The sequence below is a fragment of the Phycodurus eques genome, chromosome 14 (assembly GCF_024500275.1).
Source record: "Phycodurus eques isolate BA_2022a chromosome 14, UOR_Pequ_1.1, whole genome shotgun sequence".
NCBI classification, from domain to species: Eukaryota; Metazoa; Chordata; class Actinopteri; order Syngnathiformes; family Syngnathidae; genus Phycodurus; species Phycodurus eques.
Window position 1 is genome coordinate 14,247,590 of NC_084538.1, and position 21,854 is coordinate 14,269,443.

A 21,854-nucleotide genomic window follows, 5' to 3' on the forward strand; every position below is an offset into this window, starting at 1 on the left:
CAGCCAATCGCAGGGCCATTCGCGCTCACATTCACACCTACGGGCAATTTAGAGTTGTCTATTAACCTACCATCCATGTTTTTGGGTTGTGGGAGGAAACCGGAGTGCCCGGAGAAAACCCACGCAGGCACGGAGAGAACATGCAAACTTCACACAGGCGGGGCCGGCCAGGGATTGAACCCCGGTCCTCAGAACTGTGAGGCAGACGTTCTAACCAGTCGGCCTCCGTGCCGCCGGATGTTGAGGCCTCCTAGAAAAATAATAATTAATTTGGTTGTTTTATTAGTTCTGAAGGGAATAGGATTTAATAGAAAATATGTGTGGATACTTGATAGTCAAGAATAGGGTGGTAATGAAAACATCAGATTGGTCAGTGGAAGAATCAACCAATTAACAGCTTTGTATTTTCATTCCCTAATAGTAGTAAAAAGTATTAAACAATAATACAAAATGCTGTGAGACAAAATACAGAAAAGACTGCACACAGCTAAGGATACAGTGACTGTAAATGTATTTTCCGTCTCTCAATTCCTGATTGAAGATAGCAACGATGAATATGTGTGAAATGGAAAGTATGAACTTCAGTCATGCGAGCAGACGTAAAGTTACACAAATACGATGTGTGCGTGAGGCTCACGGCTTGAAAGCATCTTCATGCCAGTGGTGCACATGGTGGTCAAACATGCACTGGAAAATGAAAATCGAAAACTGACTAATGCTGGTGACATAATGCTACATGATATGTGTGACAGATTTACTCTTGGTACTGAAATAAATGTTTTACTTTGTGAAGATCCAAACCACATTTGTCTATCGATACCACATAAAAATAAAGAACAAATTTGACCACCACCAGTTGTTTATGGAAGTCGTCATGGTCAATGGTCAAAATAGTTTGACCAAGGCCAGGCCATCAGCATATGGGGAGAGATTTGTCTCAAAATTATTTACACAAATACTGTATATCTGTGATTTACATGTGTTTTTCAAATCCACAAATAAGTCAGTGATGTACACGTTTAGTGTGTGTGTGTGTGCGTGTGTGTGGATATCTTGAAAACTGCATTATGTTTGTCTGCTGAAATCCCCGGTAAAGCGACAATGGCTGAACAACGTGGACAACCGGCAGGCCCGTCATTAGTAAGTAAAATAAAAAGAAATGGCTTTACTCATCCAAGATCCAAAAAAACAGCTTCTTATTACACTGTTTGAATAATAACAGTGGCAAGCTCTCAATCATCTATTTTAAAGTCTACGCTCTCAACGGAGACAGCAACACTGCCTCCTAATGGATGGAGGGACGGACCTTCCCACGAGTGAATATTCTCAACTTTTGTGAGTGTGAATATCTTGAAAACTGCGTTACATTTGTCTAAAAAATAAATGCGCGTGCCTGCTGAATCAACAATTCACAAGCAGAACTGAATATTTACAAATGATAAGTCATGGTAAGTGCACAGACAACATTAAAAACGTATAAATCGCAAATATACTTATGATATATTTTTAAAAACGTGTCTAAATCCCGGATATATGTGTGTAAATAATTTTGAGACAAATCTCACCCCAGATCAGCATGGCTGTACAGTATAGTGCTCAAAATTAGATTTTAGACTTTTTATGCAAATACAAAACTTTTATCTGATTTTTATTTTGTCAAAGTATATAATGGTAACAATTAAAAGGGTTATAGTCACCAACGTACCACAATTAAATCAAGGCCGACTTTTCTCCTTTTATACAATGCATTGAAATTATTTGCGAAGTAAGGTGACAAATTCAAATACAAGAACGGTCTAAAAACATATGACAGCATATGCCGGTGCAAGACAAATGATAATAATGCTTGGCATTGAAAATGCTTCACGAAATCAAACATTGTACTTTGTATAGCGTTGGTATAAAGAGGTGGATTAAGTCGGGTAGGTCTCCAGACTCCCCACCGAAGGCCCAGGCACCAAACGCTCAGCCTGCCACTGATATACAATGCATACTATATTGAGTGACATTGTTATTAATGCTTGGTCATCAATTGAGCGAAGGAATATGCTCACATCAAAATGTGAGGGCCTTGCTCTCCCCCCAAAAAAACATTGCATGTTAACAAGGAGGCGTCAACGTTTAACATTCAGACGTTCAGAGGCCCCTCATCAGTCAACTGAAAGCAAATATGACACCTCTCACTGGTGGGGTGCACCAGAGGACAAGAGGCTCCGAGAGGTTTGTCATCACCAAGGATCACGCTGTTATTATCCATCAGCTTGCTGTGATGGTTCTTCATTTATCTGAGGACATGCAATGTAATGTGTAAAGACCTAAGTGACTTCTTTGAGACGTCAAATAACACAAATATAAGCACAAAAGTCAAAATGTATGGAAAAAAACTGAGTTTATGAATCGCCTAAAACGGTTAAATCCTAGCAGATGGTTACAGTGAGTTGTTTACGAAAATGTGAAATCATTAAATCATGTATTTGGTAACGGCAGCAGCTCCAAAGAGTCTTTATATGCTAGTGTATATAACAGCAGATTGTTCACATTTCGCACTTTCACAAAGCAGTTCTATTGGTCTACTGTAAGGATGATTTATTCTACTCATCATTAATCTTATTCCCATGAAGCAACCGCACACCTCCTATTCTTTTTCCTCCTTTATCTTGGCTCTCGCTCAAACACAACAAACAGAGGTGCTAGTTTTCTTGCACAAGTGAATTCTATTCTCAGAACGGACAAGGTGTCAACTATACATGTTATGCCAGTTATGGCTTTATCCATATTATTAGAAGAGGTACCAATTTATTTTTGGCTCCCAGGCTCCCACCATACTTGGGTGATGTTCTTATGTAACAGGAATATCATTTTTAATCAATGGCTGTCTGCCTGCTTTTGAGCAGAATTATATAAGAAGTGCTTCAACAAATGACAAGACAAATTGTCCAAGGTGGGCCATGATCGAAAGAAAAACATTTTATTTTGGTACAAATCCAGGGTTTTGTTTTTCAGTTATGCTAATCCCATACATGCTCCTTAAATTGTCAGTGAATAATGCAGTATAATAACATATGGAGGTTTGATTTAGGTGCTGAATCAAATTAGGATTGTTTGGCCTTGGTAGAGAGCTGCACTTCTCCCGGGTGGTTGAAAAGTATTTGCCTATTTTTAAGTACTTGTAATTTATTTCTGAACTATAATTCTTACAAGAAATGAACATGAGAAGAAAGTGTATTGCATGGAGTTTTATTTAAAATTCGATATGGGCGCCAGCATTAGTCACCAGTTTCTCAAGCCGTCTGGGAACCGCATGAACTGATTTCATAAGCAACTCTTGTGGGATGGAAGACATAACTTCTCGTATTCGCCCTTCAAATTCTTCCAAAGTCGTTGGTTTGGTAGAATAGACTTGCTATTTTAATCATGGAACAAACAAAATAAAATTGAGAAAAAATATTACATCATATGAATAAGTTACTTTTCAATCACCCTGTCGTTTATTTTCAACGCTTTGTAAGACAATAATATAAAATGACATACTAAGCATTAGTGTGGATAGTAGCGTTAAAACAACTGGGTAAATAGTCGACAAAATCACTTCTCCTTTTACAAGCCAGTGTACCAAGAAAATGATCCTTTGTTTTAAATTTAAAAGAAAAGACAAATCCCAGGGCATTTGCAATAAAGCACAATAGCTGTGAGACTACAACATTGCTCTGAAGCACTCAGTGCCGTGAATGAGCTCTGCCCTCGGTGCACTGCTCTTGCGACAATTCCATCCACTCATCGGCAGAATTGGAGCAGTGGGGGGGATAACGTGACCGCACACTGACCCGGCTCCATTTTCAGGATACTAAAATGCACAGAGCTGCTCATGCAGAACACATGGAGGTGCAAAAGAGAGGGAATCACGGAACTTTATCCGCCCAATTACACAATGAGGAGAGCAACCTGCTGCTAGTATCCATACTGCACGAAACACTCCGTGAGCCTGAGGCTGAGCCACTGGCCTCTGCCTCCCCACCTGCCGAGCCTTGCACAGACACAGACAAAGGAGCTCATCAAATATGCCAATCAGTAAAGAAAAAACGATTAAAAGAAACAGCAATGTCCTGTTTCATAACAATGACAACAATCTAGTTCATCACGACAAACAGCAGCAAAACAAACAAATAGGAGCAAAACAACATAAGCATGCACGGTTTAAAAAGCAGTCTAGTCAACTCATTAGGTGCTTTGTCACACTTTGCATGTTGCAGGAAAACACTGTCTGGTTCTACAGTTAACAAACTGTTGATAATTATGGAGTAATAAGCAAATGAATATGAGATCAAACTAATTTAAAAAGGCAGGTACATATCTTTGTGTTAAGAAATAATGGCTCTCAGAGAATGTGATCCACTTGCACATCTGTGAAGGCACCATTAATGGTGAAAGGTACGCACAGGTTTTGCAGCAACATATGCTGCCATCCAAGCAACATCTTTTTCAGGGTTGTTCCTCCTTATTTCAGCAAGACAATACCAAGCCACATTCAGCATGTGTTACAACAGCATGGCTTCGTAGTAAAAGACTCCGAGTACTAGAATGACCTGCCAGCAGTCCAGACCTGTCTCCCTTTGAAAATGTGTGGCGCATTATTAAGTGCAAAATATGACAATGGCAATATCAAGCAACAATGGGAAAGAATTCCACCTACAAAGATTCAAATACTTATTGAGTGTTGTTAAAAGGAAAAGTGATGTAACACAGTGGTAAACATGACCCTGTTCCATCTTTTTTTTAACTTATCAAATTCAAAATGAGTGAATATTCGCAACAAAAAAAAAGTTGATCAGTTGAAACATTAAATATCGTGTATTTTAAAGTGTATTTAATTCAATATAGATTGAAAATGATTAGCAAATCATTTTATTCTGTTGTCATTTCCATTTTACACAACGTCCGACCTTTATTGGAATTGGGGTTTGTATACGCGAATTGCACTTAACAGGACGGCAGATACTTTATACTATGGGGGGTGGAAAGCAACCCTATTGTGCTGAAAGCAATTTTTTAAACCTCACACCAAACGCTGCCGCTAATGTCTTCGGCCACCGCCCAGCTCGCACTGCACCCGACCCCGATGGCCCCTCCCACAGGTGGTGAGCCCATGGGAAGGGGGACCCACGTTACCCTTTCGGGCTGTGCCCGGTCGGGCGCCACGAGTGCAGGCCCGGCCACCAGGCGCTCGCCTTCGAGCCCTACCTCCAGGCCTGGCTCCAGAGGGGGGCCCCGGTGACCCGCGTCCGGGCAAGGGAAACCTGAGTCCATTTTTTGTCGTCATCATAAGGGGTCTTTGAGCCGTGCTTTGTCTGGTCCCTCACCTAGGACCTGTTTCCCATGGGTGACCCTGCCAGAGGCATAAAGCCCCAGACAACTTAGCTCCTTGGATCATTGGGACACACAAACCCTTCCACCACGATAAGGTGACGGCTCAAGGAGGGGCAAAGGAAAAGTGATAACTATAAAAATGTTTCAGTAGGTATAAAACACTCTTTCGTTCCCTGTCATAATTACTGATGGACATTTTGTATAGAGATCTTCTCATTGCTCATGCTCATTCTTATTAGGAATTCCATTTGTATTATTCAGACAGGAGGTGAGATACCTAACAAAGTGTCCTAACAGTTCCTTCTGATGAGCTCACAGACTCGGGGGTCATCTGGAAGCCATTTCTTCTCGCATTCACTCCCTCGTCTCATTTTAATCTCTCGCTATAACGCCGCACTCCCTCCCCCACGCAAGCCCCCGCCCCCCTGGAAAGCCGGAGTTCAGTGGCCGAGGTCCGCGCACGCCAGGCCGGCGCGGCACGCTAGCTCTTCCCCGCTTGGCTCCCCAAGCACGCAAAAACTCGACGCCATTAGAAAGAAATATCTCTATACTGTACATCATACATGGGTGCTGTGCTGGGTGCCACGCATTGAAGTTCTATCACGCAGTCTGCATGCAGTGGAGGTGAAAAGTGTCCAAATAGCTTGAATGTGCTAGGAAAGATTGGAATTCAATTCCTGCACTTTTCTACTTAACAACAAAACCAGAATGTATGATTTCTATGTGAGTCTTTAACCGTTTTAAGTGTGTGACTAAGCATCTTATATTACCCTTAATGTTTAGGATTTCAGGGTAGCACAGTGCTTTCGTGCTTAGCATGGCTGCTTCACAGTTCTGAGGTTTGGAGTTTGAGTCTTGGCTCCTGTTGGGTTAAGCGAAGACTCAATTGTCCATAGGTGTGAATGTTGTTTGTCTATATGTGCTCTGCGATTGGCGACCAATCCAGGGTGTCTTGCCAAAATTAAAGAGGCTCCAGCTCACCCGTAACCCTCATGAAGATGAGCGCTATAACCCTTTCCCTATATGATATTCTCTCATTGTCGTGCACATCATGTGAAATGTCAGTTTTCCTCTCGAAAGCTCAGTTCAGCAAGCATCAAAGGTTAACATAGTTTGTTTTGCTTAATTGGTTAACTTCTTTTTGCACTTGTGAGGATTAAAGGGCGTGTGAGGCACCTGTGCTCCAGGACCAACCTTTGCATTACACTTTATCATTCATTTTCATTAAAAGATTTGATATAAGGTTAACTTATTTGACACTTAAATGACAATAAAACATAACAAAAGTTTTATGATGAGGACAATTTTATTTCCAAAGTTCCTGTGGAAAAAATGGGCATTGTCAAAATCAGAGTGTGCAAGGACTGACCCGAGAATTCACGGCACTGATTTGATTGCTCTGTGAGGAAGTGTGTGTTTGGCAATGTTTCCGTGTGCCACATCTGCAGGGTGAACTATTGTATCTGTGAGGTAAAACCCTTTCATCGAAGATAAGGGGACTCGCTTGTTTTGCCACACTCTGGGCTCTGCTTCCACTAGAAGAAACCAGCAGCCGAACGAGACGGAAGAGGAGACGGCCAAAAGCCGGCTGGAACACGCCGGCAAGATGAAGTCCACTGTCAAACTAACAAAAGCCGGACTCGCCAGTGGCCCAGCAGTTCGTGGTGCGGGGTGAGGGCTGGCGCACCGCATCAGACAAATCCACCCTTAAAACGAGACAACTTCACAACGGAAAGAAATATGCTGTAAAAATATGTCTATCATTGTTGAGCCATGGTATATTTTGAAGAACGCATGCTAGAGACATGACTAAGACACCTGGGAAGTGTTTTAAATTGGGGGAAAAAAATGCATGTCTCGTTTAAGTGTGCCAACTGAACCTTTTTTTTGTTGTTTTTTGCACATCTTACTGAATGTGTCAAACTGGTATGTTCAGTCATGAGGTCAAGTGAAAGTCGAGGCCACAAACTGTAATCATGACCTTCCATGTATTCAGTCATTGCATATTTATTCACAAGAACTCATAAAAGAGATTTCTGAAAGAACTCTGCAGATCTTGAATCATTCCTAACATTTTCCATAATGCTCCTCTCACTTGGTCATGGTTGATTTCTTTTTTTTGTCTGACACAAATGAAATAAATATCTCACAATAAACATATTCACTGTTTTTTATTTGTTCCAAATGAACGCAGGGCCCAAAGGCCTCAGCGATGTTGTAATTGAGCCAATCTTATATCAGGTTGCATGTACAGCTGCACGCAAAGGATCAGAGCTGCCTTGGCAACACAGTATGACACTTCTACTTCAAATTATGAATTTATTAAAGGGATTTAAGCCCACCCCAGTCCACAAAAAAAGATGGAAAATGACATTCCAACAGCGCAAGTACAACTTGACTTTCTTTAAAGCAAAATATTTAACATTTTACATTCGCACGTAACCAAGACTGGAACGTGAGACTTGACCACAGTCCTTGAAGTGTTCCCTTCAGTCTTGTGTGGGTGCTCCTTTTTTAAAGCATGTAACAAAACACTACTTACATACCATTTTAGATCACTTCGAATGCCTTTTCACACGAACAACAATCACAACTGCCATTGACAATGTTCCCCAGCTAACTTGGTTTCAGAGCATTGTGGTCTGGCACACACCGATGTGACCAAGCACAAATGCCCCGTGGTTACCTCCTGGTTGTCTGCGGAGGTGCTTGCCCACAGGATGTTTTTGTTGGTGTGTTTACAGCTTTTTCAGTCTCAGCTCACCATGTCCCCCGCCCCTGCCACATATATGCACGCCACAGTTCTTTTTCCTAAGTCCCGCCAGCTCCCCAACTGCCTGTTGGACCCCTGTCTTTGCTCACACTGCTGCAACCCCCTCAGCCCTATCCAAAAACCCGACCCCTTTTCCCTCCCTTCCTTCCTCCCCGTCAGTGCTGTGCGTGACAGTAGCTCACTGAGAAGTGGAAATGAGACTAGTAAACAATGATTAGCTCCAGAGCCAGAGCAGTCTGGTCTGCCATTGGTCCTGTCTCCGCATACTAACTGCTCCCACCCACTTGCACATGCAGCATATAGAGGAACCCCCCCACCCCTCACCACCACCAAAACCTCACACACACGCACACAATGCCTTCAGCTAGAGTCAACGCCGGGTCAGGGGCTGCCTCCCGCAGCCAGGTTACAAGAGGTAATCACAGGCAAACACAGCAGCCACACGCAAAATGCACATATGACACCCCCCACCACCGTGAGTGCCCCCCAAACACCCGACCACACTCTTCCTCTGCCACAAACCTGGCTCGGATTAGCATGTTGGGGATGCAAGTGGCCACATGTGTGCGAGGAGCAGACTGAGGCGAGGGGGGGGATTCTCCCCTATAGGAATAGAGAAGAAACAGTCATCCCCAGTGCAGTGTATTCTTTCTCTCTGGTTAACCCAGGAATCATTGTGGAGGCTTTGGTTCTTACCCACGCCACATTTTTAAAGACAAATGGCTTCCAGGCTTGGAATCAGCAGAACTCCCTATCTGTAAATGTCTACACTGTAAATGTTAATCAATTAACATAAAAGAATGAATGACACATTGTGATAAACTCAAGTTTCATTCTTGCCTTGCTTCCTTGTTTAAATAATGTAGGCATGATGACAGTTTGACTTAATTAATAGCAAAGGTTTTACACCACACTAGAGGGCAGATTGAATCTATCTATCCGTCTATGATTCTAACCAACTGTCGATTCCTAAAAGTGGGCCACCTGAACATATCTGTGCAATGATCAGGTAACCCCTGTTGTAGATAGTCAGATACAGTACTGTCTGTATCAATATTTTATGTCTGCACTTTTTTTTTTCTCATCTCATTTAGTTTGATATTGCTTTTTTTCATTATATTATCTTTCACTGCTGTAACCAATACATTTTTATGCTGTTGGATCAATAAAGTCTTACCTTGTTGTCCATCCATCCATTCTCGACACCGCTTATCCTATTCAGGGTTGCGAGGCGCTGGAGCCTATCCCAGCTTACTTCGGGCACAAGGCGGACTACACCCTCAAATGGTCGCCAGTCAGTCGACAGACATCCATTCAGATCCTCACTGAGTGGGAACTGAACCCATGTTGCCCGCACTGGAGTCAGGCGAATGTACCATTACACCATCAGTGACTACCTTACCTAGTTGTATCTTATCTTAATTATTGTTTGTTTATTTTATAAGCCAAGGTACCCAGGTGAATAATATCAGTTTGCTTACATTAAACTTGATCTTCATGATTTATTGGTTAACCATTTATGCTGTTTTTGTTGTTGTTGCTGTTGTTGTTTTGTTCTTTTCGTGTAATAATGTAGGTGCAAACATTGGTTTAAATGGCAATATCATATCATATAAAGATTTTTTCTTCAGTGACCTTTTTAAAAAATACACATAAGAGCCATAGGTATATTGATATAAATACGTTGTAAATATATACCATTCCTTTTCAGCACATTTTTGTAGGATTATTTGAGGTAGTTTAGACACACAAATGAATATTCTAAAGATGTATTGTAGAGTTGTTTTATAAACTAATCCCCACTGGAGCCCCATTCAACCAGCAGCAAACTCCAGTTAGAGCATGCACAGTCCTCAAAGTCCACTGATCAAAACAAACTATTAATGCAATAAACCACTTGCTTCACGGTGCACAAATCAACTTTAACTGAAAACCAAAAGTTACACAAACCCTTTTTATATATTTTTTTCTGACCACAGTAGTCTTCCATTGACAAAAACAAAGGATTTAAATGTCAAAAACTTGCACACAGAGAGGTGCAAACGTTGCGAGTCCTCCAATTAGTAAACCAAATTGGCGCGACACGTTCCCCGCTGAATCTTTCACCAGTTGCAGTCTCAGCTCTTCAAACTGCGCTCGTTCACGACGCGCGCTCTTGATATGACGCTCGCCTCCGAGAGCGCTTGCCGCCAAGCAATGCCTCCAACCAATGTAGTGGGGGTCTGCAGGACTTCCACAATGGGAGGAGTATGACATGTGTTCCGAGCCCTGCCCACTAACAGCAAAATATATATAAGGTGGAGGGAGGCACAGTCAGCCACTCAAACCTTAAATCATCTGCAAAAAAAAAAAAAAAAAAAAACTTTAGCCAATCTCACTTATAATAAACTGATTGGCATTTGATTAACTTTTCTCTTCATAATTTTAGTCTAGCCTGATTTGAACAAAATAGATGATATTTTTTTGCTTGTATAAACATTTTAAAAATTGTGAGTACATTTTGAATTAAAAAAAGTTACGTTTTTTCTTTTCTTTTTCTTTTTGGAAGCAGTGTCTGAATATTTGTCCCAATGGCAGTGGACACTGACTTTGGCATGAAGAGCAGCAGCATCACGCGAGAGTGGAGTGGACAGGTCCAGCCGGCTCTGGTGGCATCTTTTGTCTTCCTCTTTTGCCTGGAAGCCTGCCTCTGGTTCAGGAACCTGAGGCTCAAGAGAAGACTGCCGGGACCCTTCGCCTGGCCTGTGGTGGGCAACGTCATGCAGCTGGGCCAGATGCCTCACATCACCTTCGCCAAACTGGCCAAAAAATATGGTAATGTGTACCAGATAAGACTAGGTTGCAGTGACATTGTGGTCCTGAATGGAGCCAGGGCCATACGTCAGGCTCTGATACAGCACAGCAGGGAGTTTGCTGGCAGACCAAACTTTCTCTCCTTCCAGATGATCTCTGGAGGAAGGAGCCTCACATTTACTAATTACAGCAAAGAGTGGAAGGTGCACAGGAAAATTGCCCAGTCCAGCCTGAGAGCCTTTTCCTCTGCAAATAGTCAGACCAAAAAAGCCTTCGAGCAGCACGTTATGGCCGAGGCTATGGAACTGGTGCGGGCATTTTTGCGACACAGCACAGATGGACAATATTTTGACCCATCCCATGAATTTACAGTAGCTGCTGCTAACGTCCTGTGCGCTCTTTGCTTCGGGAGGCGATACGGACAAGACGATCCGGAGTTCAGGACAATGTTGACGAGGCTGGACAAGTTTGGAGAGACGGTTGGAGCCGGCAGCCTGGTTGATGTCATGCCCTGGCTCCAGTCCTTCCCTAACCCGGTCCGCAGCATCTACGAAAACTTTAAAAATCTCAACGAGGAGTTCTTCGCCTATGTGACAGATAAAGTGGCGCAGCACAGAGAGTCCTTCGATCCAGATGTGACCCGGGACATGAGCGACGCCATCATCAACGTGATCGAGCACGGAAAAGAGAGCGGCCTGACGAAAGAGTTTGTAGAAGCGACGGTGACGGACCTGATTGGAGCAGGCCAAGACACAGTATCCACCATCATGCAGTGGATCATACTACTGCTGGTCAAATATCCCGAAGAGCAAGCTAAGCTGCATGCCCTCATAGACAAAGTGGTGGGCTCAGACAGACTGCCCTCAACTGAGGACCGCAGCAGCTTGGCATACCTGGACGCCTTCATCTACGAGGTCATGCGCTTCACCAGCTTTGTCCCCATCACCATCCCTCATTCCACCACCTCTGACGTCACCATCGAAGGTCTCAGCATCCCCAAAGACACGGTGGTTTTCATCAACCAGTGGTCGGTCAACCATGACCCGCTGAAATGGAAGAATCCGCATATCTTTAACCCCTCGCGCTTTCTGGGGGAAAACGGAACCCTCGATAAGGACGTCATCAACAGTGTTATGATTTTTTCAATAGGTAAGCGGCGATGTATTGGTGACCAGATTGCCAAGGTCGAAGTGTTTTTATTCACGGCTGTCTTGTTGCACCAGTGCGTCTTAGAGAGTGACCCCTCTCAGCCCGTCAGCCAGGATTGCTCCTACGGGCTCTCGCTGAAGCCCCTCAGATACTGTGTCACCGCCAAGCTCAGAGGAAAGTTACTTGGCTTGGTTTCCCCAGCGTGAGCTGCAGGGATCTGCACTGTGACTCAAGGCCAGCAGAGACTTCCCCACACGACTCCACCAGTGACATTTAACAGTGCGTGCTAGCATACCTGCACAAAGTCTTAATGTAAAATTTTCCTATTTAATGTATTTAAACATGCATTGCGGTTGGGAATGTGGTGTCAAATCTCTAATATTAAACCAATTGAATTCATGTCAATAGACTTTTGGCATCAATGCAAGAGGTTGAAAAAGTTCTCCAGATTTCGTACATAATATTAAGAGTTGAATGCTTTCATTGCATGAGCATGTAGGATCTGCACAGGGCATCTACAGACCTTTAAATTTCCTTTTAAACTAACACTATAATGTAATAAATGCTTGTGAATGTTACAGTCACTTGTTGACTGACTTTCCTCAGTCGTAATATCTAAGTATATACTGAACCTTTGTCACATCATGCTTTTAGAATGTGTTTTTATAAGTTTTGAGGAGGACAGGAAACATAAGAATAAACTTTATCTATCTACCATCATCTACTGTATTCAAAGCATGTGAAGACGTTGAATAAAGAGAGACGATGAAAGGAAAAAGAGAACATGGAAGTGAAGAGGAAGTCTTTCATCAACATCCATCAGAGAAAATGTGCAAACTTTTGTGAAGCCAGTGTCAGCCCGAGCGCTGCCTGCCAAACACCGTTCCCACCTATACTCACAGCACAGATGTGCACCATGTTTTTGTTTCCCATGAGGCATTATCACGACCAGGTTTGTTTACAAAGTTTTCAAAGCTACACGGATGTTCCTGCACCTCTTTAAGCCTGCGCGCTCTGTGCATGTTTATCTTCTTCAACCAACTACTCAACGGGGCTTCATGTGTTGGCTTTAATATGATGAAATAAAATAAGCTATATCTGAAATTGATATTGATGATAATAAAACATGTTGACTGTTTCCTGTTTCTGGATTTAATTTCATGTTATTGTTTGTAATGAGATAAAATCCCACAGTGGAGTGAGGCTGAGTAACATCTATGTGAAGTAGCATATTGGATTATGTAGGCCATACTATCAAACGTGGCAGCAATACAATGCTACCATTGTCAAGTTGTTTGTCATTACTCATTGTTTTTAAGTGAAACAAACCTTGATTTGTGGCTGGACGATGACTTTTTAAATCCTTCGTTTTGTTGCACAAGCACTCACATGCACACATGCTAGAGTCCTGTGTTCTCCACTCTGTTTGAAATTAGCGCAATACAGACAACAGAGTCTTTTGGGCCCAGCACCACATTACACAGGGTCACAAGACAACACGTAGCTTGCATAATATTGAAACCTTAAAACCGTATACATTTCATGGAGATATTCTTGTGGTGTTTTTCCAATGGGTCTTGGTGATAACAAAGCTGTTTGTTAATAATACATATAAAGTCTGAAGGAAAGCAGTCATCATAAAAGGTAAAGCAACCTCAAAAATAACACTATATAATACAGTGAATTTATTTATATTACATTTTGGTAGAAAAATTTGTTCCATACAACATGTTTATCTTGTTCATACCATAAACCATAAATATCTAGTTTTGGCAACACGGCCTATAAAGTCTCCCCAGCTTTGCTGTCATTCTACAAGGGATGCTGCTGGAAGGAGGCCTAAGTGGGACTAAGGTCTGCAAACTTTGGTCAAAAAGGGAGGAGAGTAACCGTTTAAAAAAAAAAAAAAAAAAAAAAAAAAAACTGAGTCGAGGACCCCTCCCACCATAGGGATACATATAAGTGAAGGCTTGAATCTGCTTTCTTCTAAAGTGGTCATCTGAAGACGAGCCGAGCCACAGCTAACTGCTCAGCGTAATCGAGATCTTGTCATTAACTGCAGTGGAGACTGTGAGTGCTGCTTGGAGTCCTTTATTTGGGCTGGTCATGATTGACCACACACATTTGACCTTTGATGTCACTTTATTAACTAAAGGAGAACCTCTTGGAAGGATTTAAAGTTTAAAGTGAGTTTTCTTTTCTTTGGATGCAAAGGAGGACAGACGACACAATGGCTCACATGGACGCTGAATTTGCTGTGAAGGGCAGCAGCATTACTCAAGAGTGGAGTGGACAGCTCCAGCCTGCTCTGGTCGCAACTTTTCTTTTCCTTATCTGCCTGGAAGCCGGCCTGTGGGTGAGGAACCTGAGGCTCAAGAGAAGACTGCCGGGACCGTTCGCCTGGCCCGTAGTGGGCAACGCCATGCAGCTGGGCCAGATGCCTCACATCACCTTCGCCAAACTTGTTGAAAAATATGGTAATGTGTACCAAATAAGGCTAGGTTGCAGTGACATTGTGGTCCTGAACGGCGACAGCGCCATACGTCAAGCTCTGATACAACACAGCACAGAGTTTGCCGGTAGACCAAACTTTGTGTCTTTTCAGTACGTGTCAGGAGGAAAAAGCCTGACGTTCACCAATTACAGCAAAGAGTGGAAGATGCACAGGAAAATTGCTCAATCCACGATCAGAGCGTTCTCATCTGCCAACAGCCAAACCAAAAAAGCTTTTGAGTGGCAAATCGTGGCAGAAGCTGAAGAACTGGTTGAGATTTTCCTGAAACTAGGGGCTCAGGGTCATTATTTCAACCCTTCCCATGAGCTGACAGTAGCTGCAGCTAATGTGATTTGTGCCTTGTGCTTCGGAAAACGTTACGGACACGATGACGCTGAGTTCAGAGCCTTGTTACAGAGGATAAACGACTTTGGGCAGACTGTTGGAGCTGGCAGCTTGGTGGATGTGATGCCATGGCTTCAGTCTTTCCCAAATCCTGTCCGTACTGTCTTCAAGAACTTTAAACACCTGAACAAGGAGTTTTTCAGGTTTGTTCAGGCCAAAGTAGAAGAGCACAGAAAGACCTTCAATCCCGAGGTAACCCGGGATATGAGTGACGCCATCATCGGGGTCACTGACAAGACTGAGAATGACAAGGGACTCGCTGAGGGCTACACTGAGGCGACGGTGGCAGATCTCATTGGCGCGGGTCTGGATACTGTTTCCACTGCTCTTGACTGGATACTACTTCTCCTAGTGAAACACCCTGAAATCCAAGTGACACTCCAGCAGCTGGTGGACAAGGTGGTGGGGTCAAACAGGCTTCCCTCTGTGGAAGACAGAGGTCGCCTGGCCCATCTAGACGCCTTCATTTATGAAACAATGCGATTCAGCAGTTTTGTGCCCATCACCATTCCCCATTCTACGACCTCGGACGTTACTATTGAGGGTCTTTGCATTCCAAAAGACACGGTGGTCTTCATCAATCAGTGGTCCATCAATCACGACCCCCTGAAGTGGAAGGACCCACATATCTTTGACCCCTCACGGTTCCTAGACGAAAATGGCTCTCTAGACAAGGATCTCACCAATAATGTTATGATCTTCTCAGCGGGGAAGAGACGTTGCATTGGCGACCAGATTGCTAAAGTGGAGATCTTCTTGTTCTTTGCAATCCTTCTTCAACAATGTCACTTTGAGAAATGTCCCTATGAGGACCTGTCCCTAAATTGTGCCTACGGTTTAACACTGAGGCCTTTGGATTTTAAGATCACTGCCAAACCCAGGCGAGAGCAACTTTGAACAGAAGATGGTAAAAAAAATATATATATATATAAGCTCACACCTAAGATAAATTAAGATTTATCACAGAGAATTTGTATGCAATAATTTGAATTTTTTTTTTCACGACATGCTATGAACACTTTCACATGGATAAAATGTTGTATAGGTTATAGTTTTAGTATAGTTTAGTATATTGTTATAGTTTAATTGATTTCACTGTTAAAAGGTCTGTGAATAGACTCTTGAAGTAACCCTGTGTAGGATTGATATTGTGTCTATATATTGTGTTTATATACCTTGATAATGCATAGCACAGCTGTATCCCTGGCCACTTTCTCAGGTACACGTGCACAATATAATAACATGCAATACGTACAACAATTATGTTTATTTTCAATCAAACTTTATTTGTACACAACTTTTTTTCACATGCATAAACTGCAACTCAAAGCACTTGCTTATAATTATTGTGGTTGTAGTTTTGTCATATTGAGGTTTCTAATATTTACCCACTTAGTGTAGTAAATAGGTTAACCAAAATATTAAAAACACATCTCAGTATGATACCCAATATACCTCCTACAATGGTAGTCAAAGCTGAGGTGTTATCTTTATAAAAGGTAACAATATAGTATGGAGGTGTACCTACATTTGTGACCAGTGTAATAGCTAAACTGCTTTGTTTTATTTGTACATTGTGTAAAATACATTTATGAATTATCACATTTCCTGAAAAAAAAAAGAGCTGAATATGCTGTATATAAACAGAAAATTCTTATAATAAACCTGACAAATATGTACTTTGGAGCGTGACTAAATCCTCACATGTAAAATAAACATCTTTCCTGACTTACAAGTGAAAGTGTGGTGTGTCAGTGGGGGCAGCCAGAATTAAAAACAAAAAGAAAGGGAAAGTCTGGTGAGGTCAAAGAGATAATAATAGCACCTCATGTCTGGTCCCTGTTGCTGTGAAAGATTAATTTGCGTTACTGGCCCTTGTCGCTCCTGCTCTGAACCCTTACCAACCAGGCCGTGACTCACTACATCAGCCACTCAATGTTTAACACAGGTCTCTCAGTGCATTTATTTTATTTTATTTTGTTTCTTGGCCTTACTTAGTAAAGTGAGCGCAGACAAGTTATTTTCAAACCTCATTTATTGACACAGTGAGTCTTACAGTATATCCTTGGAAAGAAAAAGGTTTGAATATTGCAGTAATTGTTGAAGAAAGGCAGTTTGAATAGTTTGACAAATGGAAAAGAGGCAGTCAAGTCCCAACACTTTTAAAAACTACTCAATCAACTTGAGGTTCCGTGACAAGTAGCTACTCCACCCTTGATTGGCTCCTGCAAGTTTTCCCAGTTTGGTAATGAGGACAATTCATTGAGTAGAAATCAAATTACTTTTGGCCCACTTTTGCAGCTCTCCAAAATTATGCCTTGCTTAGTTTGGCAATGTTTATTATTGATGTTGTAGTTGCAACCCACTGACATTTAGAAATCATCCAGGTGTATCGAATATTGTTACATGCAGAATGTGGGGCATTGTAGAGAATAAGAGTAAAGATTATGTTTGTGTGACTCATCAAAGGGGTTATTAAGGATTTTTCTTTGAATTATATCACACCAGAATAAATATATTTAATATAGTATTTACATGGCGGAACGGTGAACGACTGGTTATCACATCTGCCTCACAGTTCTGAGGACCGGGGTTCAAATCCCTGCCCCGCCTGTGTGGAGTTTGCATGTTCTCCCTGTGCCAGCGTGGGTTTTCTCCGGGCTCTCTGGTTTCCTCCCACATTCCAAAAACATGCATGGTGGGAAGATTGAAGACACTGCTAGTAGTTGTGAATGTGTGTACGAATGGTTTGTATGTACCCTGCGATTGGCTGGCGACCAGTTCAGGGTGTACCCCGCCTCTCGCCCGAAGATAGCTGAGATAAGCTCCAGCATGCCCGCGACCCTAGTGGGGAGAAGCGGTACGGAAAATGGATGGATAGTATTTACATGTATATATTATATATGTATTTACACACATTATTTTATACAGTACAGGTAACAGTTTAAGTTGGAGCTTCTTAAATTTTTTAAATCTTTTTATTCATACAAAACATCTGAGCATTGCCCAAAATGGTATGTCTATTTCATACATTCATTCATTCATTCATCTTCCGTTCCGTTTATCCTCACTCGGGTCGCGGGCGTGCTGGAGCCCATCTCAGCTAACCAGTCGTCCACCGTGCCGCATGTCTATTTCAATATTTGACTATTTCTTTAAGAGTTTAAGATATACATTTCATTGTAATCTTGGCCACTAGGTACAACAGATTGTCTTACATATACATCATGCTTGTCGATGACCATGCCTTTCTTGTTTTTTTAGATTCTGCCGGCACTTTAAGCTTTTACGGCTACCAACTGAACAACACGTCACGGCAGCCAATTACACTTCTCTTCACTTTTGTCCAATAATATTTCACCATTGCAGCCATGGATCACACAACAGATCTTCCTCCTGATGATGAAGGTACTTACAGCTTCCATTACACTTTTCCTTAGTCTCAGAAATCAAAACCATCCACTGTTCCAAATATGTCCCAACTTAAAAGTACAGTAGATCAATATTAGTCCAAGTGTGGGTTAGCAGCTTATCATCCTCATCATAACTTTGACTCTTGCTTTTACTATGTGTCAAGTCCACTTTCAGGAGCTGAACTGTGAAGGAGACTTGTTTTTGCTGACTTTCGGTCTTCTACAAACTCTCACCATCACTTTCTCTCTTTACTTTGACACCGCAAGGACCTCAGAGGGAGGAACGGGCAGGCCGACCTCCCCAGTTTCCAACTTCCCAAAACATCCATGAAATCTGTCCAGTTGAAAGGCTCCCTTTCACATCCTGAGTCCTGGTCCACACACACCCCGGAGCCTGTGACCTGCAAAGTTTGACTCCTGAGAGAAAAACAAAATATGTACAAGCTGACAGCTTTCATCTTGGGGGTTATTCACATGCAGCAGAGTAATCTCCCACACGCTTGTCTCCGCTAACACCATTCCAGCTCAGCTGTTTGAGCTCTGCCCGTTTTTTTTTCTTTTTCTTTTTTTTTTAACATGCACACAAGAGTCACTTCTAGATGACACACAGTGGGGTAGAGTTATTTCTTCCCTCATCTTCTACTGGAAAACATGCGGAAAATTGTGTCTGCGTGTTGGCTGGTGTCTCTCAGCCTTTCCTACAAGGCTGCCCTCAACACCAACGTATTTACCACAACTTCACTTCCTATCCAAATCGTTGCCGACAAAAGAAAATACAGCTGTAATTCTGCATGTTCCGAGCCAAAGCATAAACATCAAAACAGAATGAGTCACTCTTTTGTTAAAAAAAAGAAGACAAAGAGGTAAATGTTATCCTTAGAATAACAAGAATTAGTAGTGTCATGATTTTTAAAAAGTGCATGTAAGTACATGTAAAGTCACAGTGACAAGCATCATACTGAATCATACATACTGTACATATACTGTAAGTGATCCTATTGTGGCACTGTTCCTTATTATTTTATTTTGTACATATTGGCAAAGTCATACTTTGTATTGCTTATATAATTGTACTGACTCATCTACCTGGATTGATTTTTACACATACACTATATAAGAAACTGTACATACTGCATGCTTAGTACCACCTAACCAACCGCTGCCACAGTAATGACCAATGACCCTTACAATATACCTGTATATATTACCAATAAGAATGCTGGTATGATACTACCTGCATTTTTATTGGCTGTGTACCTGTGCACTGCTTAATGGGAATACGTTTGATTAAGCGCGACTGAGGGTTTTTTTGTAATATTTTGCCCCTGTTGACTAATAAATAAACCTGCTAGAGTATTGTTCTTCAACCACAATACACATCTTGTTAAAGAATACCTAACTTTACAATAGTCTGTCACCTGCTGTTCCTTTTTTGGAACTTGTGTGGCTCTTTGTGCCTCGCCTTCCCCTCCTTCTCTCTCTCTCTCTCTCTCTCCCCAGTCATCACCACCCACTCACCTGTGCACCTGTTCCCTATCAGCCATCATCACTGCATGAATTTAAGCCTGCCAGATCCAGGAATTCAACGCCAGAGTATTGACGTTCATCCGTGGTACACAGGCCTACTCTCATGACTACTCACCCAAGTTACTCGACTCCCTGCGATTGTGTGTTCTTCTCCGTCTTCAGTGCTCCTTCCGTGTAACCTGCCTCGCCGTCCGTTCCAGCCACACCGTCGAGCTGCTTCTCTTGCCTGAAGCTCCCGCTTCTTGTATGTTCTCTGCTCCAGCCAACCACCCTCACTGTTCGAATATCCTGCCTCCGAGATATCCCTTAATAAACCACTTCTCTATACTTCCACCGCCTCTGGCTGCTTTTGGGTCCAGTCCAATATCTTACGGTTACAGACCATGACAGAATACTCTGGCCCGAAAATGGACTCCGCAAACCCGGAAGCATTGAGGAAAAAGCTCACCCTCCAAGGCGCCCACATTGGCAGACAGGACAAAGCTCACCGCGAGATTAGGGACTTCCTCAACAATCTCGCTCAACACGTTTCCCTCATATCCTCCCAGGTGCACTCCAGCAACCCTCCCGTGAGTATTCCTCCCGAGCCCGCAGCCTCCGATCAACCACTCCTCCCGTTCAAAGAGCCTCACATCCCACTTCCCAACCATACTCGGGGGATCTAGGTTCATGTAGTCACTTCCTGTTAACCTGTTCATTAGTTTTTTAGTTTTTAGTAAATTGGGAGCTGCTAGCTATCGTCTGGGCTCTAGAATAATGGAGGCATTGGCTGCAAGGGACCGTTACTCCATTCATCATCTGGACCGTCCATAAGAATCTTGCTTACCTCCGTTCCGCCAAGCGGTTGAAGCCCTGTCAAGCTTGTTGGGCATTATTCCTCAGCCGGTTTAACTTCAGCCTCTCCTTCTGCCCTGGTTCCCGTAACGGCAAGTCTGATGCCCTCTTTCGCCTCCATTTTCCCCCCTTCCAGCCCAAGTGAACCAGAGCCCATCCTGCATACCTCCTGCTTTGTTGGGCGGCCACGTGGGAGATTGAACAGGTGGTTAAGGAGGCTCAGAAGACTCAACCGGATCCCAAGACATCCAGTCTTGGTCCTAACCGGCTGTTCGAGCCCAACACCGCACGCTCTGACGTCCTTCAGTGGGCCTACAATTCCAAGCTTACCAGTCACCCCGGAATCACCCGCACCATCCAGTTTATTCAACAACACTTCTGGTGGCCCAGCGTGGTTAAAGACACCCAGGAATTCATCCTTGCCTGCTCCGTCTGTGCCCGAGGAAAAAATTCACATATGTCCCCAGCTGGTCTGCTGCGCCCCTTACCCATCCCGAGCCGCCCTTGGTCCCACATCGCCCTTGGTCCCACATCGCCATGGACTTCGTTACCAGCCTACCACCCTCTGAAGGTAATACCATCATTCTTACCATTATTGATCGTTTCTCCAAGTGTATCCATTACATACCACTTCCCAAGTTGCCCTCTGCCTTTGAGAACACTAACTTCCTAGCATGTGTTTAAGCGCCACGGCGTTCCTATTGACATCATCTCGGACCGACATCATCTCGGACCGAGGTCTCAGTTCTCCTCTCAGGTTTGGAAAGAATTCTGTAAGGCGGTGGGCGCAATAGCCAGTCTGTCCTCTGGTTACCATCCACAATCTAACAGCCAGACGGAGCGGGCGAATCAGAATCTGGAGTCCGCCCTACGTTGCGTGGCTGCATGCAACCCTTCCTCCTGGAGCACCTTTCTCCCATGGGTGGAATATCCTCATAATTCCCTCACCAGCTCCGCCACAGGTATGTTTCCATTCATTGCTTTTTGTGGTTTCCAACCACCCCTGTTTAAGGAACAAGAGCACACTGTGGCGGTTCCTTCAGTGAGGTACATGGGTACAATCCATTTGGAAGGACGTCAGGGCTGCCTTAGGTCGGACAGC

At 43.1% G+C, this 21,854-nt stretch overlaps 2 protein-coding genes across 2 annotated transcripts; both read left to right on the forward strand.

Moving 5' to 3' along the window:
* Positions 1-10,664: 10,664 nt before the first annotated feature.
* On the forward strand, positions 10,665-13,139 carry LOC133412581 (cytochrome P450 1B1-like). The gene has a single exon (XM_061696006.1). The coding sequence runs from the start codon at positions 10,708-10,710 to the stop codon at positions 12,283-12,285; it is 1,578 nt and encodes a 525-aa protein (XP_061551990.1). The 5' UTR covers positions 10,665-10,707; the 3' UTR covers positions 12,286-13,139.
* A 938-nt stretch (positions 13,140-14,077) lies between these two features.
* LOC133412552 (cytochrome P450 1B1-like) lies at positions 14,078-16,655 on the forward strand. The gene is made up of 2 exons (XM_061695936.1): positions 14,078-14,149; positions 14,294-16,655. Exon 2 carries the CDS (start codon positions 14,310-14,312, stop codon positions 15,873-15,875), a length of 1,566 nt encoding a protein of 521 aa, XP_061551920.1. The 5' UTR covers positions 14,078-14,149; positions 14,294-14,309; the 3' UTR covers positions 15,876-16,655.
* The last annotated feature ends 5,199 nt before the right edge of the window (positions 16,656-21,854 follow it).

What these genes read in the sequence shown, in the direction of transcription:
- LOC133412581 (XM_061696006.1), top strand. Translation starts at nt 10,708, where the DNA reads ATGGCAGTGGACACTGACTTTGGCATGAAGAGCAGCAGCATCACGCGA.
- LOC133412552 (XM_061695936.1), top strand. Translation starts at nt 14,310, where the DNA reads ATGGCTCACATGGACGCTGAATTTGCTGTGAAGGGCAGCAGCATTACT.